General features: G+C 36.4%; 1 protein-coding gene across 6 annotated transcripts in view; it reads left to right on the forward strand.

The window, feature by feature from the left end:
- Positions 1–27,056, forward strand: part of LOC149562034 (propionyl-CoA carboxylase) — a 337,515-nt gene that overhangs the window by 252,012 nt on the left and 58,447 nt on the right. For all 6 annotated transcript variants that reach the window (XM_089825583.1, XM_089825585.1, XM_089825582.1 and 3 more), the window contains one exon: positions 20,248–20,486. In XM_089825583.1, the coding sequence (XP_089681709.1) occupies positions 20,248–20,486 (239 nt within the window). The remainder of the gene's footprint in view (positions 1–20,247; positions 20,487–27,056) is intronic.

Genomic DNA, 27,056 nt, shown 5'->3' on the forward strand with positions numbered 1-27,056 from the left:
TAAGACCATACAAAGCCTTTTTCGGCTTGGACATGTGTAACTCCTAATCATGAATCACAAAGCCATTTGGCTATGTAATGTCCCCATTTTTAGCAGGTTCCTATAGCTGGCTTGGTTAGTTCACCATCATGACCCTTGTGAGCTGACAGTGGGATTTGAGGGTCTTAGTTGTGGTGTTATAGGCTTTTCAGTAGCCTATGGTGTGTTTTGGCTCCATTTAAAGGACTTACTACTTATAGTAAGCCAACTGTTGGTTCTGATGACCTCACTGGAGTCAAAGGAGTTGACTTATGTTCTTAGTTTTTGTTTGGAGCTTCTAGTTTGGGCTTCAAGAATCTTGGAGTGAGCATCTATTTATAGAAAGTTACTTTATTGGGTTTATTCATCACTTTTTTTCGTCGGGATCAGTCTGGTGTATCAATTTTGATTCTGATGCTTCTTCAGTTGTTTTCACAAGACAAGTGAATTGTTATTATTCATCTAAATATGCTAAGGTTGCTATTTTTGTTGTTGTATGTTAGTCACTTTAGTATCATAGCTCTTTGGAATCGAGATGAAAATTTTTAAATTGTGGGCACAAGAAACAGTAGCTTTGTGTGTCAGAATATTATGTTATGATGGAAAAGGTCATTTTTGGGAGCCAAAAGTAATTTATCATATTATATGGCACTTTGATAATTTAATGTTGTGTTGAGGAAGCTTCTTAAGTGAAGTTGCATTTGGAAAACTTTGTGTCATTTGGAGATTATAATATTGGCCCATTTGATGATAAAAACATCCGATTGAATATTATTTTTCTTTTGTTGTCTTTATGACACTTCTGAAGTTGTGAAATCTTGTGCCTTTGCTGAAGTATAAGGGTTTGTTCCTGAGAAGTTCAAAGTAATTCACAGCTAAGGTATTGTGAATTAGTTTTCTGAGAATTGTTCTTTATCTCCATTGTTGTATACACCGTGGTTGAGAGATACTAAGGTGTTGGGAATTTGGATATTTGCGTCTTATCGTATTGTTATTATTGTTGTTAAGAAGCGGTTGTGTGTTGTTTAATTTGGAGTTGATTGAGCACCCATTTATATTTGTTGCTAGGCATTATTTTCTATCTGCACTATTAGAGCAACATTTTCCATATTTGCAATCGCATTTGTTTGTTAAAGAATTATTTTGCTGCTGCTAGTCTTCATTTCAGAGGGTTTCAACGCATGTCTTACTTGTAAGTTCATGGACTGTAACTTCTAATTTTTTTTGGGTATCATTGATTTAGATAATAGGGGATATTTTATCAACTGAGTTGTTGGTGTTTTGTGAAAATACTCAGTATCTAAATTGATATTAAAATCTTGAATTTTCAATTGTATATTCCCTATGTAATAGCCAAATATTTGAGTTGAAATTATTCAATGTCCCCCTGAGTCTCCGAGACGGGGCCGATAGGGGACAACAAGATAGATTTCCGGGACGACAATTTTTTTTGCCAATTTTAGGGATGAGGAGGGATGGCAAATGGTGAGAGCTATATAACAATAGGGAAAATTAAAATATATAGAGAAAACTAAAATATTAATATGAAAACATGGATAAAGCATGTACTTGTACATAATAGAACCTTAAAATATAAGAATCAATGGAATTCATATGCCAAAATTTGTATTGCTTTGAGACTCAAAGTCTAATTTGTTCTAAAAGTCAAAATGAAAGTCCCCTAGCTGACCGCAAGTCTCCGAGATGTTTCCAGGATGTGTATAGCTGAAAATATACCGGGGACGCGTCCCTAAGTAACATTGAAATTATTATTGCTATATCTTCTATTTTCTTGCTATATTGTTGTATACAAAATTGCAAAACCTCAAAAACAATAAAAGAAATCAATTCTTCAACATAGATTGTTTGAGAGCCAAGAGGGTTCATTACAATGGTAATAGAGTGGTTTCTTGCCATCTTGTGGAGCAAGAAAGTTATTTTTATTTCGGATCTGTTGTTGTTTTGGGCGTAACTAGCACTCTTGTTTCCAGTAATGGACAGACACAGGAGGCCTAGTAGTTCCAGGATCTAGTGGAGAAGCGAGGAAGATAGCAAGAAAATAAATGCCTTGAGAGAGAGTATAAAGAAACTTAAGCTTCATCAACAGAGATTGGTTGCAAGACTATCAAATCCAAAGACAGTTGATAGGGTAGCAAGGTATATGGTTTCTGCTTTTAGGAGACGAGCATTGAGGATGTAAGGAAGAAGGCTTGAGTTCTCATTGATTGGCCTTCAGGAGGCAAATGTACCTATGTTCAGTACAACACCCACTAGACTTATCCATAGTTTTGATGATGGACTTTCCACAAAGAAACATGTAGATGTGTCAGTGCCATTGGTGGACGATAGCATTGAGCGTTAGCGGGTTGAAGATTCCAAAGTTGTTGCAAATAGTGCAAATGTTATTGTGGCAGTACTTACTGCTGACTTTTTCGACTCTCTCAAGGAGGGGATTGTTATTGGAGCTTTGTATGTGAGTTGTCGCAGTGTTACTCCTTTGTAAGAGGTAGTTGCTCCCTCAGGTGGGACTGATGCATGTTTATAGTCAGCCAGTTGTGTTGTTGGTTATTTGTGTGTTACAGTAGAGTCAGTAGATGTGGGTTCATACTCTAGAGGTGAGAGCATCAGTGGAGACGAGCTCTCGTGGTGATTTGCTTCCCTCTATTGGAAGTGAATCTTTTTCTTCATCTCACACAACTAGTAGTGTTGGACAGTTGGCATTGCCATCCTTTCAGAGGGATCGGTTGTGGGTCGTAGGGGAGCAGGTTGATGCTTCCACATAATTTATGCTACACAGAGGCTTTCATGGAGTATCCTTCGAAGAGTTTGGATGTGCCAGAGGATTCATACAGAGTGTTTGAGGGTACTTTCGTCTGGGGCTCTCATGCTATTCAGAGGTTGGTGGAAAAGATTGTACAGACTTTGTCTATGACGCTTCCCAACAAGGATCTTATGTTCAGGTTTGCTGAGAGAGTTGCCCAAGATCCTACCCGACCAATAGTTTTGAGTCTGAGATTGGATCTGTCTCCTAATTCCCAGTTTGATATTAATTAACCATTGACAGAGATTGGGACTTTCTACCGGCATTATAAAGTGGGATGTGTTCATCAGTTTTCTTTTGACCCACAGGTAGAGGATTTGGTTTCACATCGGTGTTGGTTGGCTCTAGTTTCATACCATCGATTATGGGATGAGTTAGCACCATCTCTTTCAGATGGGATCGATAACTGCAAGTTAGACCATTTGTAGTATCTACACACCCACAATAGTTTATTAGAGGTTTGATTTGGTGATAGTGCTTCAGGTACTTATGGTCGTTATCATCTCCGTAGTACAGTTGGGTGTGAGTGTCAGTTTGATAGGGATTCAGATGTTGATAGAGTTGGTATTTCATTTGAATTGAGTTCTGATGAGTTGTTACCACCATCAGTGCCTATAGTTAGTTTCAAGATGTTTTTGTCATTGATATCAGTTATTTGGGTGGTAGTGCGACGAGTTTCTTGTATGTAGTAGGGATAGTACGCAGTTCTACCCTTGGGATCTAGGTGGACTGTGATGTTCATTTTGATCTGAGATTGCTTGGGGACAAGCAATCTTAGGGAGGGAGGATTGTAATGTCCCCATTTTAGCAAGGTTCCGCAATTAGCTTGGTTAGTTCACCATCGCAACCCTTGTGACCTGACAGTGGGATTTGAGTGTCTTAGTTGTGGGCTTATAGGCTTTCAAGCAGCCTATGGTGTGTTTTGGCTCTATTTGAAGAACTTACTATTTATAGTAAGTCAACTGTTGGTTCCGATGAGCCCAGTGGAGTCAGAGGAGTTGAGTGATGCTCTCAGTTTTTATTTCAGGCTTCTGGTTTGGACTCCAAGAATTATTATTATTCACCTAAATATGTTGAGGTTGGTATTTTTGTTGGTGTTGTATGTTGGTCAATTCAGTATCATAGCTTGTTGGAATTGGGATGAATTTTTTTCAATTGTGGGCACAAGAAACATTGGCCTTGTGTATCAAAATATTATGTTATGATGGAAAAGGTCATTTTTGGGAGACAAAAGTAATTTATCATATTATATGACACTTTTTTATATTTTAATGTTGTGTTGAGGAAGCTTCTTAAATGAAGTTGCATTTGGGAAACTTTGTGCCATTTGGAGATTATACATATGAGCCCATTTGATGGGAAAAACAAAAGATTAAATATTATTTTTCTTTTGTTATCTTTGTGACACTTTTGAAGTTGTGAAATTTTGTGCCCTTACTGAAGTATAAGGGTTTGTTTGTGAGAAGTTCATAGTAATTCATGGCTGAGGTATTGTGAATTAGTTTTCTGAGAGTTGTTCTTTATCTCCTTTGTTGTTTACATTGTGGTTGGGAGATACTTTGGTGTTGAGAATTTGGATTTTGGCATCTTCTCATGCTGTTATTACTATTGTTGAGAAGCCGTTGTGTGCTCGTTAATTTGGAGTTAATTGAGCACCCATTTATATTTGTTGCTAGGCGTTATTTTCTATCTGTCCTATGGGAGCAATGTTTTCCATATTTGCAGTCACATTTGTTTTTTGAAGAATTATTTTGCTGTTGTTAGTCTTCATTTCAGAGGGTTTAAAGGCATGTCTTACCTGTAAGTTCATGGATTGTTATTTCTAATCTTTTTTGGGTACCATTGATTTAGATAGCAGGGGATAGTTTATCAATTGAGTTGTTGGTATCTTGTGAAAATACTCTATATCTAAATTGATATTAAAGTCTGAAATTTTCAGTTGTATGTTTCCTATTTAATATCCAAATATTTGAGTTGAAATTATTATTACAATATCTTCTATTTTGCTGCTATATTGTTGTATCAATAATTGCAAAATTTCAAAAACAAAAAAAGAAATCAACTCTTCAACACCGGATTGTTTGAGAGCCAGCAATGCTCATTATAGGCTATTCAATGTAAACTTCCTCTTTAATTATACCATTGAAGAATGTTTTATGCACATCCAATTGATGAAGTCTCTAGAATCCAAACTGTAACTGCTACAACAGCTATGATGGTTTTGATAGAAGTGTTATGTGCTATAGGCACAAAAGTCTCTTTATAGTCTATGCCTTCTGTTACTCATTTTTTACACGTGCTCAAATGAAGGAAAACACATGCTACTTATTTTCAAAGTAAAATTCAGAAGTATGCATTAAAATAAGATATTATATTCATTCTGAAATAATATTCAGTATTTGCGTAATAGAGCAAATCATGAAAAGAATTTAAATGCTGAAAGTAATTTTCTCCCACACATTTGACTGTGAGAGTAGTCCCTACGTGCTGATATACACCTATACTCTATTGAAATCAGTAACATGAAAGAAGAGTAAGAGGAGAAAAAGGTCATGGGCACCAGTCATTGCCTGTAATGAGTGGTGAAGTGGCATCCATCCGCATCCATCTTCTTGTTGTTCTGGACTTCGCCTTTTCCGTGCTTCCAATCCCTGCATCCATAAAAGAGAATAGGTTAGATCCAATGGATCTAAGCAATACTGATAGCTCACTTCATCACACTTTCATCATCCTACATGCTATTCATCTCAGTAAAATACAGGCATACATCAGCAATTAGAGAGATCAATTAGAAAAAAATTAAAGTATTAAAGGGACAATTCATCTTTGTTTTGAAACCTTTTACTTATTAAGAGCTGGTGAAAACAAGACAGGTGTAGCAGATAGAGATTGATATGCAAATTAATAGCAGAAAAATATAAGTATCAAAGGGACAAACTAGCCTTAGTCTGAAACCTTTTACTTAAAGCAAGTGTAAAAGCAATAAAAGCATATCAAGAAATGCATAAACAACTAAAAGAGAGCAGAGTGAGGAAATCAAATATCATTATCAGATAAGGATTAGAGCAAGTAGCTAGTAGAGGTCTGAATTTTAAGAAGTATGATATGTGGTGTAAAAAGGAGAAGGAACGGATGTTACAGAAACGTGCTATTGATGCAACCAATGTTCAAAGATTTTACTAAAATCTTTTGTGACGTAGGATTTCATACACAGCAAAGAGGCAAAACATCAACTCTAGTATGAATCTTTCCTTTCAGTAAAGCGAAAACAGGTTAAGCAATATAATCAATATAATCAATGCAGTACCTCAATATATTTTTTGGCAAGAAGATACGGTGTCTGTTTTTCATGCACAGCAGGCAACTTTCAGCAATGAAAGTAGGGACTGATAGAGAAAATCTGGTGTGACAGCTGAAAGAAAACTCTCATTAATTTTGTTCAAGCACCAATATAGAGTTAAAGCAAATGGAGTATCACAGTCACATACAGGTTTCTTGCAAATGGCTTAATGAAATGTCATATGAAGCTGAGGAAAACAGAGGGGGAATTCATGGATATTTCAATCACAGTAGAAAATCTTTTCAAAATATAACACAGTTTTGAGAGAGGTATAGCATCTATATATTTGATAGCCTACAACAGAAACAGAAGGTGGGAAAATGCTTAAAAGGACAAAACAAGCAGGAAACCCTCATTATAAACCACAGATCTGAGATAGGTTTGAATATTTTTGTAAGTTTTAGAACCCGAATGGAGAAGGTATAGCTACAGCCCGACTTGGTAAAATGATGTATCTATTTTGTACAGCAAGAAGATCATAAATATATCAATAAACAGTGACCAGGTATTGTATCTTTTAGCTTGATAAATCCTTTTCAAAACTTAGTAAATGGTGCCCAGATACAGCAAAAGAAAGAAAAGATGAACAACTGGAATCATTTTTCTTAGATACCCATGAAGCAAGGAAGTTTCCACAAGAAGATGAGGAGGAAAAGGATAAAACCCAGCTATAGGTTTTGCAAATATTTTGATATACAGCAACAAGAAGGATTTTAAGACAGCTGTAGTTCATTTTTATACTTATGCTTATCCATGAAACGAGCTAAGACCAAAAAGAGAAGAGAAACTTACTTTCAGCTTTTACGTGCCAAATAAAACACTATCAGCAAGAAATGAACACTCGAGGGTTACGTTAGTAGCAAAAAATCTGTTAACAAGCAACAGCAGGCAAAAAAGTCCAGTTTGAAGAACATTCAAAGCTAACATTTAAAGATAATATTTGCTAGAAAAGAGATTTTCTCAAAGCTAAAGCAAAGAGGCTTATCTTTTGCTGGCTGCAAATAGACGATTCCAGCCATAACACAAGCAAGCTGTGACATTATACAGCTGAAGAGCAGAAAGGAAGGATTTGAAAAACAACTCTCAGCTTCAAACCGCAGCGTTATCAGCAGAGAATACATAAACGACCTCAAATAAGCATCTCCAGCTACAACGTGACCAAAGGCGTTTTACTGAGCAAAGGATTTGAAGATATTATTCATGGTTGTCACGTTTCTTGGCGTCGAATGTGGAGTCCACTTCCAGCACGATACAGGCGGCTAGGGTTAAAGGAAACCCTCAGTTTCTCTTACGCAAGGTGCGAAAATAAGATGAGATAAAATCCAAACATCTGCCTTTCCTTTACAAACTCGCCCTTTATAAAATTTGATAAAATTTTCGGTTCCGGCCACATGAGGGGAGTTGAAGATATTTTCCTTGCATGGGTTTGATAATGCGACTTGCATTATTCTTTATGTTTTTGCATATATTTGTTAAAGGTTGTTAAGCTTTAAGTTGATCATTAGCTAATAAATCTTAAATCGCAAATCTTAAAATTAATGCAAGAAAATAGGGATAAATTCTTAAATAAAAGACTTCTCTTTATTTTATTTTATTTTTATTATTATTATTTTTCATTTTTATTGCATTGATACTTAAAAGATGTAATTATTATTTTTTTTAATTGATATCCTTATAAATCAATTATTAAAAATAATAAATATTCATGCAATTAAAATAATAATAATAATAAATAGAGCTAAGACAAGTAAAAGAGAAGTCGGTATTTTTTTTAATGCCAAAATTCAAGGGGGCAACTGCGGTTATTATGGAGACAACTGAAGGTTTCAGAATGTATTATGGGGTGATTTTTGGAAGTTTAGGGAGCTTTTTCTAGATTTTCTCATGCATGGATAATGGAACCTCAATTTGGGGTATTTTTGAGCATGATTTTGGAGTTTTAGCAGTTTTTAAATAATGAGTTAACTCATTATTTCGACCCAGCTTTTCTGCTTGGAGGCAGTTGTATTGTTTATATATACTCCTCTTATTGTTGAGGAAAGGGTTTAGATTTGGAGAAGAAGTGCTCATGTGATTCCCATCCTTAGCAATTTTTGTCTGGGTTTTTCTGATCCATATGCAAATGTACTGTTTTTGAGGCCTTTGATCGAAATAAAAGTTTTTCCTTGGGATCAAATTTGGAGTTAACAGATTAAGTTGTATGCGTGGAGGTGATGGATATTATTCAAATTGTGTTTTTCATAATAGACCTGTCTGAATGATGTCTTATCTTGTATCTTCTTTATTCGAAATAGCTGTTCATAGGTTTTGAGTTGTGTTTTCGTAATTGATATATTCGATTGTGAATCGATTTTCCTTTCGTATATTTTCAAGTTATAAACCTTCTCTTAAATTATTGATATGAATCAGCAGATCTTCAAAAAAGGGTTTCTTGTGAATGTCTTGTCAAATCTTTCATTGTGTCTCAAGTATAGCAGTAATCTGTGTTATCAATTTTGGTGTATCACCTTACTTCTTTAAGTTTTTCGAGTTTTAAGTCATCCTTTTACCCTTTTCCATCTGAAAGTTTTTCACATTTCCTTTAAGTATAAGTAAGGTATAAGATATATTATACAGGAACCGGCCTAGGATCCGGAGGTTCAGCCAAGTTATAAGTTACCCACAACTTCTGGTTGATCCCATGTTTCTCCAAAATCGCTGCAAGTTTTAGGACTTAAAACAAATTTCAGGGTGCAGATTTTGGAGATAACACCTTCCTTTTGTAAAGAGCCTTGCTGGCTCACACTAGACCAATGGTGGATAACTTGTTTTGTTTTGAATGCTTTTGCAATTTTTATTTGGTTTTTCAGAATAGATGGAAATGCTTGAGGATATAAATATAATTAATGAAAAACAATTATAGCTTGCTAGTTTTCCAATTTTTCAATTGCATTATGAAACTTTGCAATTATTACAAACCATGTATATAGTAAACAAATTAATAAAAGAACCTATAGGTACTTGACATTGACTAATTTGAAGCAGAGATAGATGTAATTCAATGCCAAATTTCCATAATCACAAATGTTTCTCTAGCAGAGTAAATCACAATTCAAGGAAACGCCTTCTAGTGGCATTAATAGAAAGTATTATGCAAGGTACTTTGGACACCTGGCCTTAGATAGTCCTCTATGCAAATAGCAGAAGTTAAATCTGCCCTCAAGCAGCTATGATAAACTGAATAAATCAGTAATGTTGGAATAGGAAATACCTTCACAATCTTCAGCTTCAACAACACATAGAAACCCTTCCCTTGGATGCTAATTTCAGACCAGTTAATGAATTCCAAATTGATATACGAAAACATCAATTTTATTGGTAATTAGAAATAGATTTAACACAATTCACCATGTGTTTCAATGGCTCAAAGTGTAATAGTAGATAGAGGAATTAGTCCTCACAACAATCTCATGAAATAACCCTCAGCAAAATTCCCAAAATGAATAATAAGCAAATGTCATAGAATGAATGATCATCTCCAAGAAGGCCTCTTTATAATTGCAAAAGGAACTTGGCTTCTTCCTCACACTTTTCCTTAAAGCCCCTTTGCTTTATACTTAGGCGCATATTTGAATAATATAATTTTTTAACCCCTTTTGGCTCTAAAAATGACCTTTTCATCAATATCATGATATTTTGACACATAAGGTCATTGTTTCTTTTGCTCAAGATTTAAATTTTTTCAACCCGGTTCCAACCAGCTGTGACACTAAGGTGGCCAGCATATAGTATTAACACAAATAGCAACCTTAGCACATTTAGTTCAATAATAATAATTCACCCATCTTGCAAAAATGATTGAAGAAGCATCAGAATCAAAATCTAACAACACAAGAGTGATCTAGATGAATAAAAGCGATGAATGAACCTAACGGGGTGACTTAATAAAAATAGACGCTCCCTCCAAAATTCTTGGAGCCCAAATGAGAAGCGAGAAATAAAAATTGGAAGCATCCTTCAACTCCTCTAACTCATATGAGCCCATTGTAACGGAGCCAAAACCTATCATAGGCAGCTAGAGAGCTTAATAACTCCACAACAAGGTCCTCTAAACACAAGTTTCAACCTACAAGGACCCAATAATAAACTGAATACATCAAATGTGCCACAACTCAGAAATGGGGACATTATAGTCCACCCTCCCTAAGATTGCTTGCCCCCAAGCAATGCTGGAGAAAAAAACAAACATCACAGTCTACCTAGATCTGAAGGGTAAAACTATGTGATATCCCTGTTGTGTGCAATCGACTCCTACAACACCAACACCCAAATAACTGACCAATAACAAAATCATTTGAAAACTAACTGTAGGCACTGATGGAATATACGACACATTGGAACTCAATCCAACTGAAGCAACATTTCTATCAACATCAAAGCTCCAATATAATTGACACTCACACCCGACTGCATTGTGGAGATGGTAACAACCATAGGTTCCTGAAACACTACCAACTCCACCCTTGCTAAGTTGTCCTAGATGTGTGGATACTGCAAGTGATCTAATTTGCAACTGTTAATCCCATCTGCAAAAGATGGTACTAACCCATTCCATAGTGGATGGTATGTAACTGGAGCCAACCCACACCTGCATGAAACCAAATCTTCAAATTGTGGGTCAAAAGGGAAATGACAAGATTCTACACTATGTAATGCTAGTAAAAAGCTCCAACTTCCGCCAAGGGCTCATCAACATCAAACCAGGAATGAGGAGACGACTCCAATCTCTGATTTTGGACTACTAGTTGGGTAGGATCCTTGGCAACCCTCTCACAAAAACTGACCACAAAATGCCTGTGGGGAAGCATTGTAGTCAAGGTCTCTACAATCTTTTCCCACCAAATGTCATATAGCACGAGAGCCGCGAATGAGAGTACCTTTAGATGCTCTATATGGCCCCCCCTACAAATCCACACTATCAATTAAATACTCAATGAATGACTCGGTGCAGTAGAAATTATATGTGGAAGCGTTGACTTGCTCCCCTACAATCCACAATTAATCCCTCTGAAGTTGTGGCACTACCAACTATCCGATGTTATTAGCTAGTTGTATGAGAAGAAACAAAAAATTTGCTCCTAGTATAAGGGAACAAATTTCCATGAGAGCACATCCCCACATCAAGTGATATCATGCCCCAAGTCCTATGAAGTAGAGGGAGTAGTGTAAGGAACTAGTGCACAACCCTTTGAAGAATCCACCATTGTAATGTTAACCACTGGAGAACCTAGAACAATAGGAAACACTCTACAATCATCCACTGATGCTCTCACCTCCTTTGTACCTACTGCACACATATCTTGGATGAATGTGACTACTACATCACCACATCCCTCATCCCTAACCATGGAGGAAAACTCACTACCAACCACCAGAATATGGAGCTGAACTGGGTTTGAGGCTAGTGTCGAGTGTATCAACTCCACCTCCACAGAGACCTCATCCAACCAGATTGTGACTCCTAGAGAGCCAATTGAGTATATTGAAGAGAGTTCACAGTCACTTCAAGCTCATACATGAGCTCAACCACCTCCTCTTTCCCTAACAATGTCTCATAACAAGTGCTCCTCTACTCTAGAAGGTAATCCCTGTCAGCATAAGTGTGAATAATTATTCTTTAAGATCCTGGCAACCTCTCGAAGCGCATTGGCCATGAACCTTTGCTAGGGAAAGACTACTATCATTGTGCTCATCTAACATAGGAGCACCCCAACCAGATGCAGATAACATCTGACAAATAGCATCATAATGCTCAAGAGCTGAAGAGATGTCACTATCACTCACCTTTAGCTGACTAATCACATGATGCGTTTGTAAACCCTGACTCCTATGCAAGCACTCTGCCTCACTAACTGCACTGTGATAAGAGACTGAATCTAAATTACTCACCCCATGATTGCTAACATCATGTGTGCTCATGTACTTGCGCACATCAATAATTGAGGCACTACTCGGTACCTCTACCAATGCCTCATTTGAAGAAGTGGAAGCCCCTGTAGTATCGAATTCCTTGCATGTCTTAACTTCACCCTCAATAATAAATCCCTATAAACATCAATCCTAGGACCCATCCAAAAAACCCCTATGAGTCATCACCGAACATTTGGTAAGGAATATTAGATCCGCAAGAGCTCATAATGTTGGGTGGATATTTTACAACCGACAATTTTGTGAAAATCCAGTTGCAAAATAGGATGACCAGCCACAGTGTATGAGACAAAGTCTCTCCTACCTTAAAGGGAAGGCTCCCCCTTCTCACCATTCCTCATATCAACTCAAGGTAAGCAAGAAGTTGAGAGATACGTAAGGGATGTCACCAATATTCTTTCCTCTTAACTTTTAGGAAATAATACACTTACTCGCAGAGCGAGTAATGGGAAAGATGAAATCTCTAACTACACTTCTATCTAGCAGCTAGAAATGGTGCTACTGATAAACCAACACCAATTCAAAAGCTGGTTGCAAGCGTGATGGTTTGGCTCTAAGTCCTGTTTGTCTAATTTATAAGAAAAACCACTACCATTGGGGCACAAAAACTTCCAGAAGTAGGGGAGTTCTAACTATTTTTTGTTAATTTGAGATGGTAACACAAGCTACAGTCAAATCTTCTAGTCTATGTATTACCACAACCAGTCCCAGTCAAAGCTTCGGCTTTGATTGCTTTTTAACTCGCTATGCGCTATTATTAAACACACAATAATAACATGAATCAAAGGCAATAGGCACAAACTACAGTCAAAGCTTCAATTTCAATTGCTTCTTTTAGTCACTTTTCTCCCAAATTCGTACTACACAATCAAAGTTAAGCTTGGACAAGTTTGGCAAAGCTTTCTTACATACCACAAAAGATGATTTTTACGATGAGGAGGCACTCCTTTCTATAGGTAAAGGAGTTGAGAGAAAAGTGGAGGAAAAAGTGGGAACAACTCAACCAACTTTGACTCAGTCAAACTAGACAAGAGAAATTATTGGATTACATGTCATGAGGACATGCAATCGGGTTACATGCGATTGTATTACATGCATTTAAGTTTCATGCAACACTATCTTCTCCATCTACAAAGCTAGAAAACACTTGAAGAAAATGTTGATTCTGAATGAATCAATTCTGTAGACTATCAGTGAAAGCCTTGTACTTCATGATGATTGTGGGATCGAAGATTCCTATATTTTGCACCACTAGATTCTCTTTGATGAGGTTTTAGTTGTCATTTGGAAACTTGATGTGATCAAACTTTTTCCTCGATTGAGTCTTTTTTTTTTTAATGAAAAAAAGTGCTTGGCCCATTCCCACACGAACTCAGTTTCTAGGCCAACCATTTGTCATGTCTCCCTCTCTAGTTTGACTAACAAAGTCATGAGAGTTGGCCTATTATTGGAGTCCCATAGGCTAGCAGTGCTGGATAGAGACTCATATTGGATACTCAATAACAAGAGTTGGTTCTACAATCAGTTTGAGAGCCATTCAGGGCAGTTCCTAAAATTTAGGAGGTTGTGGTAGTGATGAGAGTTGAGGCTCCTCAAGACTTGTATATGGTTTCAGGATGATAGAATATATTCCCCAGTTTCTAGGACCATCCCTAGTTTTTAGGGATGGGACTGCCAGTTGGCCCACATTGCTTGACATTAGTCACAGGCAGGTGACAAGACCAGTTCATTGGTTATTTGGTTGGTTTGGCATTATTTGGTTGGTTTGGCTTTCTAGCTGAATAAAAGAAATATTTCCTAAGTTTGCGTTTAAATAAATTAAAATAAAGCTGTTTATATAGCTAATTAGAGTAATAACCTGTTCAATCTGCATCCAATGAACGCTTTGATCTTTTCAATTGGCATCATTTTGGGACTGCTATAGCATTACTTTCCAGGCTGCGATTTGTGGAGAAGCTTGATAATTTGTCAGGTTAATTGTTACATTTTACATCTAATTGTATGGGTGTTTAATAAGTGCTCTTTAGGTTAAGGCAATGATTAAAGAGGAACTGTTCATTTAATTGTGAATCATTATTTTGATATCAGTTGAAGTTGTGTATGTGAAGTTTACTTTTGAATAATTTGGAGAATTGACATCACATTTGGTTATATGCATTTTTCTATTAGAAGATCTGGAAATTCATAAAATTCCAAGCTAACATCTTGAGGGTAAACCACCACCCAACATTTTAGTGGTGATGGTATTACTTGCCAAGTGTTTGACAAAATGTCAAACAACTACTTAGCATAGGAAAATTGTGTTTGTGTTTGTGTTTGAGCTATAACCAACCGAGGTTATTACATTTGATAGGACTACAGTCCCGAGCAAGACTGGAGGTTTTCTTGCTCCGTTCTTTCCTATTGGTGCCCGTTTGAACAGAGGCATTGTAACCCTTTGTGTTTTTTTTAATATAATACAAGGGCTTAGGCTTTTTACCGATCAAAAAAATATTTGAAATAATACACACACACACACACACATGTTTAAATAAATTAAAATAAAGCTATTTATACAGCGAATTGGAGTAATAACCTGTTCAATCTGGATCCAATGAACGCTTTGATCTTTTCTATTGGCGTCATTTTGGGATTGTTCTAGCATTACTTTCCAGGGTGCGATTTGTGGAGAAGCTTGATAATTTGTCAGGTTAATTGTTACATTTTACATCTAATTGTATGGGTGTTTAATAAGTGCTATTTAGGTTAAGGCAATGATTAAAGAGGAAATGTTCATTTAATTGTGAATCATTATTTTGATATCAGTTGAAGTTGTGTATGTGAAGTTTACTTTTGAATAATTTGGAGAATGACATCACATTTGGTTATATGCATTTATCCATTAGAAGATTTGGAAATTCATAAAATTCCAAGCTAACATCTTGAGGAAGAACTACCACCCAACATTTTAGTGGTGACGGTATTACTTGCCAAGTGTTCAAAAAAATGTCAAACAACTACTTAGCATAGGAAAATTGTGTTTGTGTTTGAGCTATAACCAATTGGGGTTATTACATTTGATAGGACTACGGTCCTAAGCAAGACTGGAGGTTTTCTTGCTCCGTTCTTTCCTACTAGTGCCTGTTTGAACAGAGACATTGTAACCTTTTTTGTTTTTTTTTAATATAATACAAGGGCTTAGGCTTTTTACCGATCAATATATATACATGTATATAATCTTATCAATACCATTTGTCTCAACCTAAAATAGCAGTTGCAAGCTAGGTGTTGCTGAAACCAGTGGCTTGCTAATCTCTTACTTCAACTAAACAAATGTCTTTTGTTAAATTCTACTCCATATAAAGGACATATTAATTGCCATTGTGGAATATAAAGCATAGCAATTGTGGAATATGATTTGATAAGATTTCTTAAATATTGAACTACCCCTGCAAATCTCCTTGCCTCAATTGCAATGAAAATTTTGTATCCCTTCAAAGTGGCTTCCACTTTTACTAAATTCCTAGATCACTGTCTGATAAATTTTGGTCTTAGTTCATAGACTTGGCTAATATTGCTTAGACAACTATTCGGTGTCTGACCTCTTAAATAGTCTGATGAATGTTGATCTCAGTTGCTTCATAGACAGCTTATATCTGATCTCAGACTTAGACAAAAATTTTGTGAACGCCCTCTTGGAAAATCTGAAAAATACTGACCTCAGTTACTTCGTAGACTTAGCTAATATTTGATCTCAGACTTAAGGATTATTTAGTGAATGCCTTCTAAAATTGTTACAAAATGACTGCCTATGTAACCAGCAAGATGAATATAAGCAACAAAAATCTATTTTCCATAAAAACCATATTTAATTTTGTCTCTATATCTCTATGCTATGGAAATGCCCGTAACATAAAAATAATAATTTGTGTTCTTTTCTACAATAGTTTTTTTTGATTTTTTTGTAAACCCATTATTTCCTGATTTTTTCAAAATATTTTATCCTTTTGGTTTGCATTTCTTTCCCTAGACAAGTTTTGCTTCTATGGTCTATATGTTTGTGACAAAATTGCTTGTAGGAAAAAAAAAATGATGTGGTTTGTAAGTCACACAATGATACATGTACTATAACAAAGAAATCCATTGTATGTGATGAAAAGAATTGAGCCATGCGGATTGAGTCATACATTATGCTATGACAGACCCATATGTCATAGGGAGCATGCAAAGACCCTGCAAGGTGTCAAACTTAGGAAGATTAGCATGTACAGAGCAAACGGTAAAATAATGGCATCAAAGAAAATGAAGTCATACAGTCAAGGTGCCAATATGCTGCCAGAAAAGAGGATGCATGGTCAAGGTGTCAAGATGTCGCTAGAAAAGAGGATGTCATAGGGTCAAGGTGCCAAACTGCCAATTGCTAGGCCCAATTGCCACTTTCTTTTTAATTTCCTTATGGTCTTACGTTTTTGTTTTTGTTTTCTTTAATGGAGTTTATTTTACTTTTTCATCTCATAGACAGTTTAAGCCATCTTTTGACTTTGGCCTTGTCAATAATATATTTTGCAAGCATATTAGTGCTCTTCATTTCCTAAACTTCCACACTATTTACCTTCTGTACAAGGTCCATGTCGTCCCCAATCAGTATAGCCTTACAGTTGCCTTTGTCCCCTAGGTTTAACTTCTTCACACTTGGTTCGTCATACGTCACTTCCTCATCTCCTTTGAAACAATGAGTGGGTGTATCATCCTCCCATGCCACTCCGTCCTTATATTCTTTGTATTCCAAGGGAATGATGCAAGAGCATGAGGGTGTACTAGCGATCAACTCCAAGCAAAAACAATTTGTTGATGGGGACCAACACAAAATAAAAATATGTCAAGTTTATTGAATATTCTATCCTCTCTGGAACAAGGGTTTCTTAGGTGCTATTTTATATGATAAGATTAGACAACGCCAAGGTTCTTAATGTTAGGTCTTGACTTAACTCAAATAGAATCAACTGTATGATGCAATTTGCGTAATGTCTCCTTTTAGGCCAACTAGAAAACTGGCACAATCACCTAATTTCGTCCTCTTGTCAAATAATTGCAATGGAAATCAAGTAAATTTGTTATGCCAAATATCAATTTCTATTTCTGCTATAAATGTATGAATCTATGCAGTATTGATATTTAATGTATAACAATCTCTGATATATATACTTATTAAATATGCTATGAATCTATATGCTTTACTACTTAAGTGATAAGGATATGTGGAAAGTTTGATATGCGATATGCTTGTGCAATCCATAGGTATTTCTTTTAGCAATTTGATTCCTATATCTAATTTGTCAATCTCAAATATGCAATGTATAAATATTGTTCCAACAAAGATATGTTTCTGTTTCTGATTTGTATCTATAATTTTGCAACTTCAATCATGAGTGTTTTGTCTTCAATGATCACTTACATAAATAGTATTGCCATGTCTGATCTGATCTTGATGAATGCACAATATGATGGTTGTGTCCAATTTACAATAATGATTCTTTATGCCATACAATCATGATTCTGCATGCCACTGATTTGCCAAGAGGCGATGTGCTCAGAAGAGCAGATACAATGTAACAGAAGAAATGCCCAATGATGATTTTTGCAGAAGTGTCATCATGTTCTTATATCTCCGAAACCAAATTGTGGCAACCTTAGAGTTTGAGAAGTGTCTTTTCCTTGATTGATCCTTCCATAACAATTGATGGTTTTTAATTAACCATCATAATCTGTATCTGGTTTGAGAGTAATTCACACCTTTTCATTAATAACTGATTAGTTGTCTCAAGACTGCCAATTAAAATTCTTCAAATAGACTTAATTTTGCATATCTTGTAATTGCTGATTAACAATAATTTAGCATCATTTTACCTAAATCGATATTATTGGGTATTTGAATTATTGATTTTCGATTGTTGTTTTCCTCTCTTCACTCGATTATTGATCCCTTCCCTTAATTGATGCAAGCTGTCAATGATTCTCATTAATTCTTTACTACTCTTCATCAAGATAGACAATATAAGTCGACATCTTAAAATAGGTTACTATACTCTTGTTAATCTGATTTGCACCATAATAGAATAATATTGTTGTTAAATGCAAAAAATGAGATTTCAGAACAAACATTGTTGAAGATATTCATAAGTCTAGTTCATAACAATTGTTCGTCAAAATGACATTTGAAGAAACTCAATGGTTGCTATATGTTTGGTGCCTGGAGCTTTTTACGAGCTTTAGATCAGAAACTAAGGTTGAGTAATGAATAGTAATTGTTTAAAATAACTCCTGTAAATCAAGTTTAATTTTTTTTTGTATGTTATTTGCAAGAAACTAGTAGGGATTCTTACAGTGGCATCAGAGCCTAGATCCTGCCAACCTGTGGTGTTTAATCTCTTAATGCAGATTTCAGTAGTTCAGAACAGTAATCAACATAAAAATGAAGTCTAAACATTGTTGGATATTTTATGGTTTACCTACTGAGGGTTTCTTTGGGCTAATTTAGTGTCTCTGTCATAGTCTATGCTTGTTTTCTTTGTGCTTCTAGTTTTCCTTATGTTTTTGTATATTTCAATGGGTGTGCTAATGAATGATTATGAAGTATTCAAATATTTTCCTAACATTTACATTGTATGTTAAGATTTTTAGGATTTTGGTGGCTCGTATCTGTAGTTAATGAACTGTTTGTGGAATATCATTATTAGTCTACAAACTAGATGGTATCAGAGCAAGATTTAGGTTCTTTGCAATTTGTTTTGTGGTTAAAAAGAAATGAAAATTGTTGCTTATAGGTTACACCTATGAAAACTCTGGTGGGCGATGATATCGGTCCATTTGAGCCCGAGATTAGTACCAAGAATGGAATATAGCATTGAGAGTGATGTCAACAGATATCGAGAGGGAGATGGTTGAAGTTGAATGTGTTAGCCCAAAGATCTCTATCAGTGGTCAGAGTGGAGAGGCTGTGGATTGTACTGCTAGCCTTGTCACAGAAGTTGAGACTTCCTCAAAATCAAGAAGAGCAGGGAAAAGAACTCAAAGAAAAAGAACAAGGTTCAGAACAGTGTACTTCTAGTCAAAACATTTCAATCTTGAAGGGTGAAGTTAAAATAAACAGTCAAATGTTTGACGGAGGGGTTAGTGCAGAAAAACTTAATCATTTGATAGCTTAATTAAAGGTTTATTTCAGCTTGCAACAGTTGAGTGTGTATTGAAAAATATATATTTTGCATAACAGAAACTACTGGGTATGCTCTCACATATTGTGAGTCATGCGTCTTTAGTGCATATTTTAAAAGTGTCACCAATATACAAATGCGATGACTTTAAAGAATCTGTTGAGGACACTATTTTACCTAATTTTCTATGAGGGTGAAAAAGCCATCCATTGACACTTCCATAGATTAAAACCAGGCCAAAGTTTACAATTGTATGCAAGTAAATTCCAGAAGCAGTAGAACTTGTAGAAAACACCATGGACCCGAAGCTGCTAAAGAAGTTCATTGGTGGGCTGTTTGGGCAATACAAATGCCTGTTCTAATGGTCAAGCTAAACGGACATTGATTAGGCTTGTGCTCAACCTCATTACCTGGAAATGGATGAGATGAAAATTGCTTCTTATGCTCAATAGGATAAAAGACAGCACCAAGGTGGTGATAAGAGCAAGGAGAATAAAAGGAAGTGCAAGAGGAATACCACATCAAACATTATTTATAAAAAGGCAAGAATAAGTATCATTTTAAGTGTTGTTTGATTTTTAGATTTTGACCCATTTGCGCTTTAGCTAATCTCAAGATGACCTCCATGGAATAATTATAGTAATGATAGTTTCTCTTCATTTATTATTTTAAGAGCATTTTCAGCCATTGAACTGATTATGGATTTAGAATTTGACTACCAATACTCTGTTGTGGAAACTGGAAACTATATTAGGAGCAATGTGCAATTATATATTGTAATGACTTTGGTTAAAGCATGCACCTTCATTCCAATATTTAACTATATAGATCTCATGCTATGTGTATAACATCATATTCTGAAGTGGTTGACATTATGATGGATTGTTTTTTTCATCAATTCAAAATAATAGGTTCGCTCATGGATGGAGCAGATGTATCCTGGAACTCAAGATCAAATAGTTTCATACATCATTGGTGTAGATAGCTTGCAGGCACATTCTGCTGATTTGAATCCTTTGTCAATTGGTGACCCAATGGACATAAGATTACGAATGGATGGCCTCTTTAGCACGAAGGATCATGCAGTGCATTTCACACAGGAATGTGAAGCACTTTATACAAATGGACCAGCGGGTGGTGGTGGCATCAGGTTAGAGATAATTTATAACGCAATTTTCTATTATAAATATGGAATTGCAAGTGGTAACTCTTTAGCTTGTTTATGAAAAAAATCTGGTCTTACATATATAGAGACACATATACACACACATACATATATATAAATTACTCTCAAAGGTATGTTTCTGTTGGATTTAATCAAAGAATGACATGATTACTAATCTAACAAGAAACAATCACTGAATGATAACCAAACTTTTCCATATATACAGTCAATATGAATATTTGTTTGACCAAATATTTCTGTATGAATTTTTACTATCTGAAGATGCACCTAGGCATAATTGTTATGTATTTAGTGTACTATCTAGTACTAAATAAAGGTGCATGTACATAAACTTTGCAGTTGACTCACTCATTAAATAGAATAAAAATATTTAGCATCTATTGTGTGGGATAGTTGTGTCTTTAGCAGTACTTTATTTATTTTAGTTATTTATCAAATGTACAAAGTATCTTGAATATATGAATTTGAGTTTATGCTTTGCTGAGAGATTTTAGGATCGAGAAGTTTGCCCTTTCAAAGTGACTATTGTATGATATTGTCCTATCTCAAGGGTTTATCTATTTTTAAATATATTAAATTATTTCCATCATTTAATGGAGGTTCTTAGCATTTGGTATTAGAACTCTTTTCAAGGCTGGAAGGAAAATTGTGGATGATTGTTATTTCACTAAGGGATGAATTTCTCGTAGGTGTCACAAATCACATAAATCTTTTAACAGGGTTGCACAGGGACGGGGATACTTGGGTGGGTACTTCAGCTATGGGTATAGTACAATTATATTTTAAACTAGGGGAGGTACTTGGGTACATAATTTTTTTAATATAATTTAAAAGTTTATAGAAAATCTGAAAACATGAATCATGACTTAAATTTTCAAAGCAAGCACAGTGATGAAGTTTACAAATGTAATGTATTGTTTTTAGTTTCAGATTGGCAATGTTTGTAATAAGAATATATGCTAAATGTTTAGATAAATGTAACACGAGGACACGCATCTAGCTCCAGAGCCCCATGTACCGGGTGCTAGGACATCCCCAGGAATGGTATGTGACATACCCAACCACCCCCACCACTGTCGCAGTGTTGCCACACTACAACAAACCCCATCACCATCCGGTACTTAGAGACTTGGGTGCAGAGGGATGGTACTTGGGCACTGTAATCACCCAAAAATGGTCATCTAGATTATGATCCCCCTTTATAGCATTTTTGCTTAATTTATTGATTGCTTATCTTTGATCAAATCATCAAAGATCTATTTATTTGATTATAACCTATGGTTTGACCACCTTATCATAAGTCTTTGATTTAATTAAAAGAACTTGCTCCCTTTTAATTAAATAAAAGTCTCACTTCCCACTTATCCTAAGTGTGCACACATAAAGCATTATTCTATTTAAAAAATAAAATAAAAGACATTTTTGTCTACACATGAATGCACAACTTTCTATGTGAGAGGAATCTTTTATTTTTAAGATAACTTTAATTCTCCTCCACACATTTCTTTCCCTCTCAAAAGTCAACTATTGGTTGTGATTGGTGGAGACTCTTGTGCACATCAATCACTCAAAATACATTCTCCTCCCTTGATTATGCCTCTTTTGCCTCTTAATCTCTACCATCCATTTTTCTTTAAAAGAGGGTTCTCTCCTCATTCTAAAAATCTGAAACTCTCATGCTAATGTTATGTTGTAGATTTTATTGGTGACTTCGTAGCTTTGAAGACTCAGAGCATTCTTGCACTCTTGCATTTTAGTTTAGCTCTCATTCTACTTGCATTATGGCATTCTTAACTTAGCTTTCTTTATGTTTTGGAATAGCTAACATAGTTTGTAATGTCCCCATTTTTAGAAGGTTCCTGCAGTTGGCCAAGTCAGTTCACCATAGCAACCCTTGTGAGCTGACATGGCGTTTTGGGGGTCTCAGTTATGGATTTACTATTCTTAGTAAGTTTATTTTTAGTAGTTGCTATTTTTGGCAGTAGAGTGGATGGCTTGGTAGTTGGTCGTCACCTACAGTTAATCAGGCTAAGAATTGCATGAGCTCTTATTTATTATTCATTGAGTTACATTATTATAATAATGACTTTAAGAGATATTTCTAAAAAGCAAGTTGGAAAGAATCTAGTGTTGAGTTCTTTTGATAAACTTCTACGATTTCTAATGTGGAGTTTTATGGAAACTTTTTCCAACAAAAGCTTATAAATGAAAGCTCATTTCATTGGGAAAGGCATGCTTGAAATATATTTGCTTTTTGTGCCTTTGTGGCTTTTCCTGAGTTTTGAATTACGCCCTTGCTGAAGTATAAGGCTTTCTGAGGATTGTTTGAAGTCGCTAGTGATGTATAGTGATTTCACTATCAAAATCTCCTATCTATGTTTCCTATGTCTAGGAGATTGTTCTAGTAAATTCGTTGCAAATTGTGTTGTTATAAACAATTTGCTGAGTCTCTTTATAGTATTCCTGTGGCTTGGAGATTTTGGTTGAGATTCAATTTGAATTGCGGAGGTTAATGTTATTTGCTGGGCATCTACCATGGCTTCATACTGAATGCATTTACATTGGATGTTTGATTATTTGGAAATGTTGGCAGCATAGTTGGAGATAAGGATGAACTCAATAGAGCGTTGGGTCGGCAACAACAAAGGGGCCATGCATTGCTTCAAGACCTGCAATCATGTTAGGACAGCTACTGAGGAGCTACCATAGCATTGCTGGGTTTGCATTTTTCATTGCCATGCCGTGAGAGAGCTATTTGGAGGCATGTAACAACATTAATGCTCTCTGCAATTTGTTGTTTGTCTAAATGCCTTCCTTATTTTGGCTGCAACTTGTGAAAGGGGAGCAATTCGATTTGATTCTAGTCGGGTCTGAAAGTGTATTTGACTTGCACTGAGGTTGTTGACGGTGATGTTGTGAAGGAGTTGCATTCGGCCCACATACTAGACTCTTCTCTCAATCGGTAACCCAAGGAGTTGTATTACAAGAAAATCAGTTGTGGCTTGCATATTACAATCAAGTTAGCATGCTAACAATACATATAGAGGGCCAGCTAAAGATCAACAAATATGAATTAGGTTCTATTCACTCAATTCAGTTGTTGGGGTATGATTTCGAAATGCATTGTACATTGACCGTTGAATAAGAAATAAATTGGAGTCTTAATTTTGTATGCTCTCTCTCCACTTTGTTATCATTCATTCTAAGAACAATAAAGATATCAAAGTTGCTCTCATCCGAAATTAAGCTCTAAGTCAACATTAAATATATTTGCATTTCCATTACTTCACTAGAAAGTTGGTTTGTCAAGTGTTCAACAAAATGCCAAAATCTGATTAGTGAGAAAAATTGGTCTTTTAACCGGTTGGGGGTTTTTACAGTGGTATCAAAGCAGTTTCCTGCCAGCCTGCACGAATTGGGATTAGTTTTTATTTTGTTCAGTGATAACTTTGAAGATTTTTAGATCTAATAGCTAGAGTGACCAGCACTTAATTTCTCTAGCTATGAATAGACATAGGATTGGCAGTTCTAGAAATTGATGGAGTAATGAGGAAGTTAGTGTAAAAATGAATGCTTTGCAAGAGAGTATGGAGAAAAATTAAGCTTCATCAACAAAGGCTAGCGGAGAGCTTGTTGGATCCAGCGAGAGTTGAGAGGGCAGCTAGGTATATGGTTTTCGTCTTTAGAAGGCCAACATCGAGGTTGCAGGGAAGGAAGCTTGAGTTTTCCTCGACAATTGTCCATGATGTTTATATTCCTTCATTTAGCACGACACCTGCTAGTCCTATCCACAGTATTGATGATGTACTAGTATCACAGGGACATGTGGATGTGCCTGTGATGGATAGGAACACTGAACTTCAGCAGGTTGAGCCTCCCAAAGTAGTCACTATGGTTAGTTTAGAGGCAATCGATGATGTAGTTTTCACTAACTTGTCAAACTCACCAGAGGAGGGAGTTGTTATTGGTGACTTATATGTCAGCTATTGTAGTGTTGCTCCAGTACAAGAGGCAGTTGCTTCCGTAGGTGGGATCGAAGAACATATGGAGTCACCGTTGGTGATATAGGTGTTACAACGAAGTCGGGAGATGTGGATGCAGATGCTATGGACACATCCAATAATGCTATGAGTTGCACTGGGTATGATATCCCTTATCAGATATTGGGTGATGACTTTGAGGAGGTTTTGGATGAGTCCCAGGATCGATGTTTTCATGATCTTACAATTGAGGTGGAAGCTGAAACATGTGAGGAGATTGGTATTGCGGGGGCTTCCATTTATTTAGATGAGTTGGTTGAGGTACCTAGTAGTTGTATCTCGGATGTGAAGTTGTACGAGGATGATGGCACATGTATGAGTAATCTTGTGGGGGGCAGTTCTTATTCGGTTTCCTATCATAGTGCAGTTAGTGAGGCAAAGAGATTGCATAGTAGTTAGGGGTTACAGAGACATCATGTCACCAGTCAGCTGAAGGTGAGTGATAGTGGCATTTCTTCATCTCTTGGGCATCATGATGCTGCCCGTCAGATGCTAGCTACATGTGGCTGGGGTGTTTCTATGTTTGATGAGCACAGTGATAGTACTCTTTCTCTAGCAAAGGTTCATGCACTTCGAGAGGCTGTCAGGATCTTGAAGCATAATTACTCATAGCTAGTTGCTGACTAGGATTACCTTCTAGACTAGGGTAGCACCTGTCATGAGACATTGTAAGAGAAAGAGGAGGAGGTCGTGGAGCTCACCCAAGAGCTTGAGGTGATTGTGGACTCTCTTCAATGTACTCGGTTGGCTCTTCAGGAGTCACAACCACAATTGGATAAGGTGACCATGGAGTTAGAGCATGTTCAAACCAGACCAACCCCAAATCCAGTTCAGTTGCATATTGTGGTTGGTGGTGAGTTTGCTTCTACAATTGGGATGATGGGGCCAACACATCCATCCAACATATGGGTGTAGTAGGTACGCATGAGATGAGAGTATCAGGGGAGTTGGGCTCTCATGTTGACTTTCTTCGTTCTGTTGGAAGCGAATCTATTTCTTTATCTCATACAACTAATAGCATTGGACAATTGGAAGTGCCACATTTTCAGAGGGATCAGTTGTGCGTCGCAAGGGAGCAGGTGGATGCTTCCACATATAATTTTTACTGCACAGAGTCCTTCACGAAGTATCTGTTGGATAGTTGCAATGTGAGGGAGGATTCATACAGATTGTCTGAGGGTACTCTCAACTGAGGCTCTCATGCTATTCAGAGGTTGGTGAGAAAGATTGTTGAGACTCTGTCTACTATGCTTCGCCACAGGGATTTTGAGGTTGGGTTTGTTGAGAGGGTTGCCCAAGATCTTGTCCAACCAATAGTTCGAAGCCACAGATTGGAGTCATCTTTTGATTCTCGGTTTGATGATGATGAGCCCTTGATAGAGATTGGGAGTTTTTATCGACATTACACTGTGATGTGTGCTTATCATTTTTCTTTTGACCCATAGGTAGAGGACTTGGTTTCACGTCGGTGTGGGTTGGCTCCAGTTTCATACCATTCATTATGGGATGGGTTAGAACCATTTTTTGCAGATGGGATTGATAGCCGCAAGTTAGACCCCTTGTAGTATCTACACACCTAGGACATTTTGGCAAAGGTTGGAGTAGATGTTAGTTCAGGTACCTGTGGTTGTTACCATCTCCATAGTGCAGTTGGGTGTGATTATCAGTTTGATGGGAACTCAGGTTTGGACAAAGTTGGTATTTTAGTTGGGTTGAGTTTCAATGAGTTGTTGCCTTCATTAGCACTTTGGGTCAATTTTTAAATGATTTTGATGTTGATGTTCGTTATTCGAGTGTTGGTGCTTCAGGAGTTGTTCGTACACAACAAGGATAGTACACAGTTCTATCTTTGGGATCCAGGTGGATTGTGTGTACATGTTGCCCCGAAATTGCTTGGGGACAAGCAATCTTAGGGAGCGAGGACTATAATATCCCCATTTTTAGCAGGTTCCTACAGTTGGCCAAGTCAGTTCACCATAGCAACCCTCATGAACTGACAAGACATTTTGGGGGTCTTAGTTATGGATTTACTATTTTTAGTAGTTGTTATGTTTGGTAGTATAGTGGGTGGCTTGGCAGTTGGTCGTCACCTGGAGTTAATCAGGTTAAGAATTGCATGAGCTCTTATTTATTTATTATTCATTGAGTTGCATTATTATAATAGTGTTTATATTATTATAATAATGACTTTAAGAGATATGTCTAAAAAGCAAGTTGGAAAGAATCTAGTGTTGAGTTCTTTTGAGAAACTTCCACGATTTTTGAAGTGGAGTTTTATGAAAACTTTTTCCAATTAAAGCTTATAAATGAGAGCTCATTTCATTGGGAAAGGCACGCTTGAAATATATTTTCTTTTTGTGCCTTTGTGGCTTTTCCCGAGTTCTGAATTACGCCCTTGCTAAAGTATAAGAGTTTCTGAGGATTGTTTGAAGTCAGTGGTGATGTATAGTGATTTCACTATGTAAACCTTCTATCTGTGCTTCTTGTGTCCAGG

Source organism: Cupressus sempervirens, chromosome 4 (assembly GCF_028749045.1).
Source record: "Cupressus sempervirens isolate cs-2001-9-10 chromosome 4, ASM2874904v1, whole genome shotgun sequence".
Lineage (NCBI taxonomy): Eukaryota > Viridiplantae > Streptophyta > Pinopsida > Cupressales > Cupressaceae > Cupressus > Cupressus sempervirens.